General features: G+C 40.5%; 2 protein-coding genes across 2 annotated transcripts in view; one reads left to right on the forward strand and one right to left on the reverse strand.

The window, feature by feature from the left end:
• syne1a (spectrin repeat containing, nuclear envelope 1a) overlaps positions 1-4,211 on the reverse strand; it is a 118,868-nt gene extending 114,657 nt beyond the window's left edge. The window contains exon 1 of the mRNA XM_058613593.1: positions 3,909-4,211. Coding sequence (XP_058469576.1) covers positions 3,909-3,975 — 67 coding nt within the window. The 5' untranslated portion in view covers positions 3,976-4,211. The remainder of the gene's footprint in view (positions 1-3,908) is intronic.
• Positions 4,212-9,050: 4,839 nt separating this feature from the next.
• myct1a (myc target 1a) lies at positions 9,051-12,148 on the forward strand. Its single transcript, XM_058613763.1, has 2 exons — positions 9,051-9,409; positions 10,350-12,148. The coding sequence occupies exons 1-2, from the start codon at positions 9,355-9,357 to the stop codon at positions 10,895-10,897; spliced, it is 603 nt and encodes a 200-aa protein (XP_058469746.1). The 5' UTR covers positions 9,051-9,354; the 3' UTR covers positions 10,898-12,148.
• Positions 12,149-12,479: the final 331 nt, after the last annotated feature.

Genomic DNA, 12,479 nt, shown 5'->3' on the forward strand with positions numbered 1-12,479 from the left:
TGTGTTCACTTACATAAATAAGCAATAATCAATGATCATTAAGAAATGCTATCTCTGGTTCCAGCCCACACAGACCCTACAGCGCCACAGTTCTGGGGCTACACAGAGTAATGGCTTCGTGTTAATGGTCTGGCTGTCTCAAAGACTTGCTCTGGGTCATTTTAACCATTTGACTAAACTGCTGACTCCCACTGGTGTGATAGGGAGGGAAAAAATAAGCATCATTCACAGCTATATTTAACAGCCTGTGTTAGTTTCAGTGTCTCTGTGTGAGTGTGGGCCGCGGCGTCCAGTGCCGCGGACGATAAATGGTGGTGTCAGAACTAAACAGGAGGCTGGCATGGCTCAAGGTGACCGTCTGCTTCGGCCTTCCTTGGCTATGGCCAAACATTAATGTCGCCCCTGGCAACAGGATGTCACCCTGGCCCTGTGCCAAACTGAGAATCTGTGCCAGTCCCACAAGCAATCAAGAGCTTACAAACTGGTGTGTGGGCTCTCTCTTTGCTTCTGTCTTTCCCGTGTTTTCCAGGATTATTACTTTTCAACTGCCTTTCATTCCAGTTTCATCAATCCAGTACTCTCAGTGTGACACCGTGTCCTGAACTTGACCTTAACACTCTCCACATCTTTTTGTTTCCAAGCTCTTCATTGACAAAACGAAACTACACTACATACTGTATGCCTTACATGTAAATGCAGTCACTCTTCTTTGCACAACCTAATATCTACTACTATATCTGATCAGCCAGTATCACATACCAGTATTACATACAACCTATGTGCAAAAATCTCGAGCAGGTGCTCCCGTTGCAACAAAACCCAGCACACTTACTCACATAATAGGCCAACAGATGGTAAAACCCAAAGGTGTAGGTGTGGATGTTTGTCTGCCACCCACGACACAGAAAACAGGTGAGAAGAAGTGAAAGGGAAAAAGAGTGCATGGATTTTCTTATTAATGAGGGACAACAAACAGGCAAATTCCACAGCATATGGAGGAGTTCAGGCTGGAAGGTGTTCAAAGCGGCCTTGCCATTTTCTACCATATGGTGTCACTAATTGCTGTTTTTTCACGGCAACAAAGAGGTACAACTGAAAGAGATGGCTGACGGGAGACAAACACAGACCCAGAACTGGGGCAAAACTTTTGATTGTTTTGATGTTGCATTGAGCGGCTACTAACAGCTTCTAAAGTGAGCCTGAGGGGAGAATATTTCATTTCATGGTATGTGGTGATCTGCAGGATGAGGGACTAATTTGTGAAAACATCGACCTCTCTCTAGAGTTGAAGTTAAACGCTGATCTAATCAGGCTTTAAAGGTTATACTAAGTATTGGATGCCGCTATTTAACTCGCATGTGGTAAATATCTGAACTGAATTTTCTTAGCAATTAACCCACATGAGACATGAGCCTGTAAAATAAAAGCAAGTAGTTCTGCCCTTTTAAGAAAGAGCTGACACATGGGACCTAGATCTATAGGAACGCTGTATAGCAAAGAGTAAAAATGGGTATGTTCCACTAACGCTTTCAGTTATTTCACGTTCCCACTGATGAAAATAGCGAGTACAAAAGTGTCTTGATGATATAATCACAGGTTCAGTTCTTGTCTCCCAAGAGACGGACGGCGACTGGGACACATCAAAACAAAATTACACGTCAAATTAGACCTCATGTGCCCACCGTAAATAATCTAATATGATCATGTGCTCAAAGGAGAGCTGTACATAACACAAAGAGTGAAAAAAAAACTGTAACTAATGTCCAAGTAAATCCATTTACCCCACAGGCAACATGTCACAGGGATGGTGCTGTACGTCTGTGCTCAAGGCTTCAAGCAGGATGTAAATGGCAAATGTAAACGGTTCACCATTAACTGGCTGTCTGTGATGTGTAGCACACACTGCTATTTTAAGGAAATGTTGTCCCCAAACACCCTAAATGTATCCATATTTAATTGTTACCATGGCAACAAGACACTTGAGAAGCTTACAAGCGACAACAAAGCAACGACTATTCGGGTGTAATTAGAAAAAGGGTTTCACGAGCCATTAGACAGACACGTCCAAATCACAGGAAGTTATTTTTAGAACACGTCACACTTGGCGGCAAATTTACACTCAAATGTCTCTTTATAAGGGACACAGGACACAACAAAGTAGCAGGAGTGGTAGTCGAGTAGTCTTCTGCTTCATGATTCAAAGTGGATCAGTCTGGCTGTTCTCCTCTGACCTCTGGCATCAACAAGGCTTTTTTTGCCGCTCCGTGGGTTTTTTCTCTATTTCTTTTATAGATTGTAGTGCACGAAAATCTCTGTGGATCAAGCAGTTTCTGAAATACTCAGATTAGCCTGACTGGTTCCAACAAACACGTCATGTTCAATCACCTTTCTTTCCCATTGTGAAGCTCAGTGTGAACTTCAGCAGGTTCAATATGTCTGAATGCATTGAGTTGCTGCCATGTGATTTGCTGATTACATATTTGCACAGTTGTACAGGTGCCTACAGGAGTGTATAGTTACAAGTAAGGGACTACCTTGTGCTGCATATTCTCTACATATACTGTACCTTCTTAGCTACAAGATATCCAGAAACACCACATTTCTCTGGGGCTGTTAAAATAATTATGCAGCTCAACACCCACAACAGTGTCTCATTTTTGAGTGAGATGCTGCATCCAAAAATTGAAATAATTCTCACTTTGTATCGGCATCAATCTGTCTTCACACTGTAGAGGCTGCTTAGGGGGATGCTGCTAAATTTAGATCAGCCACGGTGCAATCAGGATTCAAAGTGTGCACCCACACCTGCACAGAGTGATGCAGCGGAGCCACGTGGCTGCTGATGCTGTTCTCAGCTTTCACAGAAACTGCCCCCTCAGAAGGCTAAACCCAGGGAGCAGCCATATTGGATCTCAGCTCTAGTGTCACCTGACATTCCTCTAAAGTGCCTTTAGTCCAGTTGTCTCAGTGTGTTGTTATGTGTGTTATATTTTGCCACAACAACATTCACTGCTTCAGGGAGGAGACTTGCGAAAGTGTTATAGGACAAAAAACAATGTGGTCGCATCATTTAAGTCTACAGAGGGGAAGATAATGGATAAATATTTACACTTGCTAAAAATATAATCTAGAATTTATGTTCTTGCAATTATTTATTCCTATATTGCAGACGTTAGAAAGTGTAAACATAGCTTGTTTTTAGCCAATGTTAGTTGCAAAGTATGTACAGTAGGATAAGGATCTGATTGTCCTACGACTACAGCATTTATGAATCCTGTAAGATTAGCTTTGCTACTGTCTAGTTTCCAAGAAATCCACAAAACACACATTCAAAGACACACACATGCACATAAAATAAACGTGTGTGCACATTAACCCCGCCACATACACAACAAGCATGTGCGCACATAAACACAGACAACACAGTCTCTGTCACACAGCGGCTGACATGATCTCATTCGCATTTGTTGAAGCAAAAAGCAAATCCTCATCTATTTTTATGCCATATTCTGCCATACTTGTCAATTCTGTGCACAAAGAGCTGCATGCATTCCCAGAAAAACAACAACTCAAAAAATGTAGATCAAACTAAAGCTTTGACAGCAATCGAATGTCTGAGAAAACATTAATGATAACAACCCAAAAATGCCCAGTGTTATACTGCGTGCTGTGACATTGCATATCCCATTCTTGTCCTTCACATCATAGCACATATTTGGTGAGCTGTGTAAACTTGAATTCCAACACTCCAGAGATAAAACTCACAGGGCCATGAGCATTTTTACAGACACAGTAAGTGTCTGTATCTCAGACTGCTTTTGCTGTGTCATGCTAAGCACCAGGTCACCTCTATAAATGCTGCAAACCGCGGGGGAGCAGTGTGAGTGAGTAAGCATTTGTGTACTTACCTTGCAGCTTCTGCATCACATTGGTGATATCCCGGGAAGAGTGTCCGTAGTGCCGGGGTGATGCCATGTCCTAAGGTCACTGAAGTCACGTCGCAACTCCTGCGCATCAATTCCAGTCCCGCTCTGACAAGGACTCACTCTGGGCTACACTCTGGTTCATGTCTTCACACTGCATGCATGGATGGATGTCAAGGATGTCAAGGCTGACTAACTGTCCATGTTAATACTTCACCTCTCAGATCATCCCTGTTGCAGTAGCAGTCTGCAACCCTTAGACTCACTGAAGCTCCTCCCCCAGTGATGATGTAAGTCCACACTGTATGTATGAGAGCATGCATGTGTGTGTGTGAGTGAGTGTGTTGAACACCTCAGTGCTCCCCTCCCTCGCATTGTACTTCTGCAGATAGGACAGCTTCCTTCTCTGCATGCACTGCCACCTGCTGTCCAATCAGAAGGCTTGGCTCTTCCGTCTCTTTGAGACATCAGGACCAATGACATGCCAGGTCTCGTCTCTGGACTGCTTCTGAAAACTGTGAGCCCTGAGTCTGTTATGTTTGTGAGTGTGGAGGAGAGAGAGAGAACAAAAAGGAGGACAGTGTTTAACAACACAAAAATAAATTCACCTAAAACATGATTAACATTTAGATGTTCCTGCAATTGTGTACAGAAAAGTCAACATTTGAAGGTACACAACTGATACCTGGACATTTTGACTTTTAGTTATGGTTGTATGACGCTCTCTAGTGACTCTGTGGTCTAAATTTGTTGAATCATTCATTTATTATAATTCAAAAATCACAATACTCATTGAATAGCCAGTGTTTCTTTTCTTCCGTCACCCAGAAATATATTGACATCTTCTAAAGTGGACTGGAGTCTCTAGGTCTGTTTCTTCATTGTCCTTAGAATAGAAATATTCCAAATCTACAAAATCTATACGGGCATAGGCAAACATAATAACTTCTCCCGTTGGCCTAACGTAGCAAATTACTTCTCGAAAGACACCTTTTCTTTTGTTGTACTTCATTTATTATTTATTTCATTTTGTGTTTATGTTTCCCGTTAGAACAAGATTAATGTACTGAACCAACGAGTTGCAGCATTATTAACTGCACTGAGCAGATCCAGGATTTACTGTATCTCATGACATCATCACTGCAGTCTGCATTTCTGCTGCACAGGTTAAAGGGGAATTTGTTCCATTTCACAAATTGAATTTTAGAAATAACAACATGGAGCAGATGCAGCAAAAGTATCTTAAAACATGACTTGGAATTTGCAGAAGGAATGAAAACCCCTAATATAAGGAAAATAATCACTAATCAAAAATACCTGTGCCAACCAAACTCTACATGCATGGTATAGCTGCCCGTCAGTAGATCAATGCCACTCTTTGAGATTCAGAACAGAGATGTGATGAACCATTCGACTGTGAGCACTTATCGCGATGTGCAATCCCATTAGACAAGTCCTTTCATCATAATCTCAGCAGAGCTTTTAGAGGAGCTGAAAGGTGGAGCGTCGCCGCCCAGGCCACAGTGACATTCAATAAAGTGAGGGGCAGAGGAGTGGGCATGGAAAAGATAAAAGTTGATAGACGATCATTAATGGCAAGTCCTCGACTCAAGTTTTAGCAAATGACAGACTGCAAAGATTTAATTCAGTGATGTCCTGTATGTACATATTTGCAGCATCTGCTTCAGAGATTAATTTATGGAATGGCTTTGTGTCATTAACCTTCATGCAACCCTTTTCACAGCATTTCATTTTTTTTTTCTCCATAATTTTGTGAATAATGCATATGGCATGACATTTCCCAAAGGTTTGTAGTTGTAGTTTATGTAGTTTTTGTAGTATTGAAATATCTGTCAGAGTGACATGTCTATAATAAACTGTGTAAACCAAATTGATCAATTCTTTACCATTATCTTTGTCTTTAGAACATAAAACCATGCATTCCATGTTTTTATGCTTATATTGTGCTTATTATTCTAAGGTCCTGGCCTCAATTTTTTATTTTATTTATTTTTTACTATTCCTCATGATTTTGACCCATTTTCCTCTGTTTGGCATACATGTATCTTTCCTGGTAATCCAGTAGGTGACACTGTTGTATTGTAAATGACCAGTAAAACCCTATTCAGAAAACACTGAATATAATTGAATATTTCTATTTTTATGGTAAGGACTGCTGTTGGTTTAAAAAAAAAAAATCAAAAAAGAAAATCAACAAATTTAAGATGAAATATAATGGTTGCTTATTTGCTGTTTATTCAGATGGGACATTTTTGGCACTTAAGTGAAGTGAAAGATTAATATTATATTCAATATCTAATAGCAGTATTAGACACTGTGCATTGTTTGCACTTAAGGTGAAGAAAACTATTCTCTTCTAAGGTTGCATGAGGGTTAAGGCAGTGGTTATAATATCAGGTGGATGACGTTGAACTAATGAAAGTCAATCTTTAAGAAAACAGAAACATTCCTCCACAATGGATTTCTGAGTCTAGATGTTTAGTTCTATTATTATTATTGTTATTATTACCGTTATTATTATTATTGTTATTTGTCTGTCTAATGCAGAGTTTGCCAACAGTGATGGAGTAAACATGAGGAATTATTCAACAGGAAAAGCTCTCACTCCCAGAGAAAAAAAACTATGGTATTATTTGCAAAGCTCACCAACATGTATGTTTTTCCACATTTCAATAAAGACTACAGGTTATGAGCAATAATATAAGTCATAATGAGGACAAAAGTATCTTTACATTTAAATAACAGGCAGACCAAACCACAATTGTGAGCGCAAGGGCAGGGGCAAAACCAATCACATCATCCTAAACAGATGAATAGGCCCATTTTGTGTTTAAGCTGTTCGAATCAGCTGTTAGCCTTGCCATAAGATGAAACATTGCGGGATTCAGCTAGATCGCTCGGCTCCTCTGCAGCAGGGACAGACTGCTGATTCCTACATTTTTTACGCAGCTCGGCTCGGGGTGACCTCTACCGTCCAGAGCCCCTCAGGACCAAACACATTCAGCAAAAGAGAGACGAGACACTGCTGCAGCAGAGAGAATGGACAAAGCATGTGGGCCGACAGGAAATCTTCCAATGGTGGACAAACCCTTCCCTGTCAGAACCCATTTTCTTATCTAATCATTGCACAGGCAGGGACCTGAGACCGGGACCGTCAGTGTTGTAATCCCTTTCATGCATGGTCATCAGTTTTTCTTTTAAATCTCATCAGAAAGTTTGCCGTCAACTTGCAAGTTACAATGAACATAATGTCAAAAGGGGGAGTAAGTGTTGTGCAATTCTGTTTAATGTTGCGTAAAAGCAGCGATCTAAATTTTGCACTGAATGATCATTATAGTTACAAAGGCTATTAAAACATTTTATTGACTGTTTGCAGCCCAATGTACTGGATACCCAGGGTAGATGCTGAATTTGCACATTGACTGTTGATTTTAATTTATTAATTATATTTATTTATATACAGTATACCAGACTACACCTTAGGGGGCTGGGGAAACATTTATTTCGATTCCTCTGTGTGTCTTGTAAATGCAGCTGAAATTGACAATAAACGACTTTGACAAAGGTTTTTGCAACACTTATTGCCCAGTTATTGCCTTGAGTTGTGGCCGACTAAAAAAATAAATAGATTAAGCTGCACAAAATAATAAGTATCAAAATCCTGCAGTGCTTTTTCTACAAAAAAATACAAGATGGATGACTTAGTGTATGTGTGTTATCTAATAACCAGTATATTAAAAAGATCACTTGTTTAATGTTGGACAGCATTTGATCAATGGTCCTGTTGCTCATGATGAGATGTGCTGTGAAATTATGGTGGAGAATAGCTCCATCTACTGGTCAAAGACAAATAAATACTGTAGTGAGAAACACACAGTAACATTTAATTTGACCATCTTGCCTCTTACAATATTTTATACAGTCCATACAATATTTAATAGCAGAGCAAATACAGAGTAAAACCCTACGTAGAAAAAGCCACTATGTTCAGAGGACATTGATTAATTGAAACTAGATGTTTTTTTTGTGTGTGTGATTTCATTACAGCAGAGGGAAAATATTGTTACATTTCCCCACAGGGAGGAATAAAGTATTCTACAACCTATAACTGCACTATTGTCTTTCTCTGAGAGTGAAAGTAGTCAACAGCTTCATAAAATAAACTAAAAGATTTTTTGTTTGGATTCGTATTACTGAATGAGACTCATATGTTGACTTGATTAAGGTTTGAATCCAATGCTGACGGAGAAAACGAGCTGGTCCACATTAGAAACATACCAATACAACTACTCGCATCCTTCCTCACAATTTTACTGATGAGCTTGCAGATTTGGCTGGGGGGGGGATTAAAACAGTGTTTCACACTGTAAATCAATGTGAGATCAATGAGGACTAACATGCTCCTCATGTTACGTTTTATTCACTGTATCTTGATTTGTTGTGGATAGAGAAAAGCTTTCAAACGTAGAACATGTTGGTGTGTTTAAAGTATATCTGAGTTACTGTGCTGCTTTTCTATCTTATCAAACTACAATGTTTTTACTGGTTGACTTGAAGTGAAAAAGGACCAGACGTCCTGTGAGGGGATTGCAGACCTGGCAGACATTACGGAAAGACTGAACCTACTAACAAAGATGCAGCGTATCAGAACATCTGGCACACTCAGAAATGCTCCAGTGTAGTGTATTTTTGTTTTGGTTTTTTTGCACGAGTACACCCGAGCATTAGAAGCATTTACAGTATTGCCACCATCAATTCAAGCTGTGGTTTGGCCTTCAACACCCATTTGAGACCCAGGACTCTAACTTCTCCTGCAGCTAATGGCAAAACTGTTGCCTGTGGTCTCTGTGGTGGGAGGGGGAAAAAAAATCACGAACAAATTTAAATATCTATAGTCCCTTCGAGGAATAAAAACACTGGTGGCTGTGGTGCACTTTCCAAGCTGAAGAACGACTTTGGGGTGATAATGAATTACATTAATCAACCTGAAGGAAATGATGGGGCAGGAAGTGATTACAACAACACCCCGTCTCCCCACCTCCAGGATCTCTGTCCCGTACAGATAAGCCACTCCTGTTGCTAATTTCAAGCAGAAAAGCAGGAAACGTGACAGTGTAGTTTTCCGCTTCCATAAACAAGAGGACTGCCAGAGTTTGCTGCCAGTCCCTGTGTGCCTCTAGGCTGAGGCTTTCTCTGAGGGACACAGACATACTGACAGAGAAAGTGAGCAAGGGTCGAAGGAGGGAGAAAGTGAGAGGACGGAAAGAGGGGAGGCAGAAAGACAGGAAAACCCATAAGGAAAACAAAAAGACGAGAAAGAACTGACAGAAGAAGAGGAGCAGGGAGAAGAAGAGAGTAAAATAAAGACTGTGTTAAATCTCTCTTCTTCTCAAGGGGAAACGATTAAGTCATGGCTGAGAACAACACAAATCTCTTTCTGGAAATACTTGAGTCTTTTGATGCGGGTGAGTTTTTCTAATTTCCCGTCTCTCTTAGCTGGTCTTTTTCATGTGGTCTCTCTGATTGACACTCCTGTACCCTATGAAACTTAAGCTTTAATCGCCCCTGGAGTAGATAAAGTACATGAGTCTGTGTCCTTTTGTAGAGTACTTGATCAAACAAATTACAATAGTCAAAGAAACCGTTCTCAGTTTCCCAAAACACTGAGTCCAGGTCTATAAGGTGCTGCTACTTTGTGTAGGCTTTCCTAAATGTAATTTCCAGATGATTTTTGACCAGTGTCTGCTTTCCCTTTCTGAAAGTCACAGAAACACTGCAGTGGAAATATGGGTTGGTAGCAAAATAGCAAAAAATAAGTTTGATATATTTTTTTTTTTTTACATATAACTGTTTTGAAAGGAAAGTGATTTGTTTTCTTTGACAAAAGTCCAGAGGGATTTGTCGTAGCCACCGCATTCTCTCTCTTCTCTCAAGCACACTCATACTGGAACTGCTTCCAAAGCAAGTCGCACTGAGCAAAAGTCAGTGCCTTTTTTGTGGGGGGAAAAAAGCAATGGGGTTTGTTGTCTCCAAAGGACTTTCTCCTTTAAGATTAAAGCCTGTTATTACTTTGTCAAGACACACAATCTTGTAAAACACTGCTGGCAATACTCCACTTGTTACAAACAGATGTTTTTTTGTAATCTTGAGGCCAAAGATTCTAATTAAAATTCCTTCCACTTCCAGGGGATGATAAAAAAAGTACTGTTATTAGGGATAAAGTGCAATTAGATGTCATGCTTGTACAGTGCTATTTTGCCCCTCACAAAAACATTTTGAGTGGAAGAGATATGAAAATAATCATGTAGAAACAAAGACTTTGGAAGATGTTTTGGAAATGTTGATAAAAAAATACTGCAGCGAAAACCATAAAATATCCACATTGATATGTTTCTCTCTTCACAGTCCCTCTGATCATAGCTTTCTGTGTGTCCATTGCGGTGGGCCTGCTTTTGGGGGCTCTGGTTTACGTGATCTTGACCTGGATGTCCAGACGGAGAGCAGGCTCTGCCAGCATCACCCGCCGCCCACCTCACCAATCACGCACCCCCTCGCGCAACCGCCCGGGCTTTAACCGCAACAGCAGCTACGACCGGCGCAGCAACAACAGTTTGATCAGTGCCGCCTTTAGCTTCCATCGCCAGACTTCCTCCCCAGATCACATTGACCCACTGGGGCACAAATCCAGCTTCAGGGCCTCCACTTTCCACCCTCTGCTCCAGTGCAGCCAAATCGCTAGAGAGGCAGAGGAGGGAAGCCAGACCACGCTGCCTCGTACACCCACTCTCACCACAACGACAGGATCAGCCCACAGTGCAGCCCAGCTGACTGCCACCCCACCCAGACCTGAGTCATTCTGGGGGAACAATGGTCTGAGGGGTTTCCAGGCTACACCGACCCCACCTCCAGCTTATGAGAGCATTATTAGAGCTTATCAGGAAACGCGCACCTAAGAAAGGGGAGCAACATTATGACACTGAATGGATGAGCCCGTAGTTGCAAATGGATTTACAACTGATAGGTAAATAAAGCTGTACTGATTTATGGGACCAGGTGAAGGTGCATGGAGACAACCACAGAAGTCAAGGTCAATCGTGTGTCCTGCTTGTGAGAATGACAATCTGCAACAACAATCACATCTGTATGTCTTTAAGTTAGTTAATATATATATATATATATATATATATATGTGTGGTTTTGACAAAAGTATACTTGCGATTCTTCATTAAATACTGACAAAATATTTAAAACACTAAATTTGACCCTTTCTTCAAGGTGACCATGACTGCTTATTTAAGGAGGGGGAATTTATCACTGCTAAAAACCAGCAGTCTGTATTGAATGGTGATAGAGTCTTTATGTATGCTTGCACAAAATATTTTGTTTGTTTAGAATAATTTACAAATACATTCTGCTGACTGGGCATTCTGCTGACTGGGCATTTGGGACGTGAGGCTTTCTCCGTGCTGATCATCTAACCCAACTATGCAAAAGATGGGATTGTGTGAGTTTGAGTGTGTGTATGTGTAATCCAAAGAAAGATGAGTGTTTGTGTGTCACCCTTCAATTACTAAATTGTAGATGTGTCTCTGAAATATCTATGCAACACTTAGTGGAGGCAGCTTTAAACTCATTTGATGTTTTAACTGCTGTTTCACTCGTGTTTTACAGAGTATGTGGGTGCTTGTGGTTGAAAATAATTTAGGGTGTGTTTGCATGTTATAGTGTGCACAGAGAGCATGAGAGGGACAAAAAGAGGGCACTGGGTGCAAGTAGTGTTTGTGTGTTATGTATGTTTGAATGTGATTTACTGAACTCATAAATTAATGCAATAAAAAAAACAAGAAACAACACATGACTATTGCGTGTTTCATACTGGGACTGAAGCATGTTAACTAGCACAAGCAAAACAACCACAGTGCCCTGGGGTCTGTACTAGGAAGCAAAATATCCAGGATATCTTTTTATGCTCTGCCTTCAGTTAGTCAGAGGAAAAATACAATAATAACGCTCAACTGTTTACAGAGGGGAGAGATGAGGTCAATCTGACTGGTACATTCATTTGTAATTACGTCCAATTATTGTCACAGTGCCCTCACGTTGTGCTGAGCTGCAGTGACACAACAAAAGTGTACAAACAAAGCTGACAGGAATTCTGCTAGAAATCAAAGGGGTTTTGTATGATTCAAACAAAGCTTTGTCATTATTTAATACATTTAACTATGTTCTTAGAGGTTCTCTATAAAACCAGAGTGGACACATGACATGTCTGGAATGGCAAAATCCTTCAAAATGACATGTGAAAATATACTCATTGTCCACATATACCATGGCAATTTACTTCATGGGTTAAGTGAAACACCTTTCTAACCTTGTAAATCCAGGGCCAAACCTGAAGTAACCTCACAAAGTTGGTTAGGTGGTGGTTTTCTGATTTGAATCATCCATAACTTCTTACCTTTTCTCCTGTAATACTATGTATACAATTAAAACAACAATGGGAACATGATCTGGCTAAAAGCCTACCACCTGAAT

This window comes from Solea solea, chromosome 17, assembly GCF_958295425.1.
Source record: "Solea solea chromosome 17, fSolSol10.1, whole genome shotgun sequence".
NCBI classification, from domain to species: domain Eukaryota; kingdom Metazoa; phylum Chordata; class Actinopteri; order Pleuronectiformes; family Soleidae; genus Solea; species Solea solea.

Bases quoted from the DNA above. Each gene is read 5' to 3' on its own strand.
- myct1a (XM_058613763.1), top strand. From the start codon at position 9,355: ATGGCTGAGAACAACACAAATCTCTTTCTGGAAATACTTGAGTCTTTT. The intron at 9,410-10,349 runs GTGAGTTTTTCT...CTCTCTTCACAG, and splicing joins ACTTGAGTCTTTTGATGCGG to TCCCTCTGATCATAGCTTTC.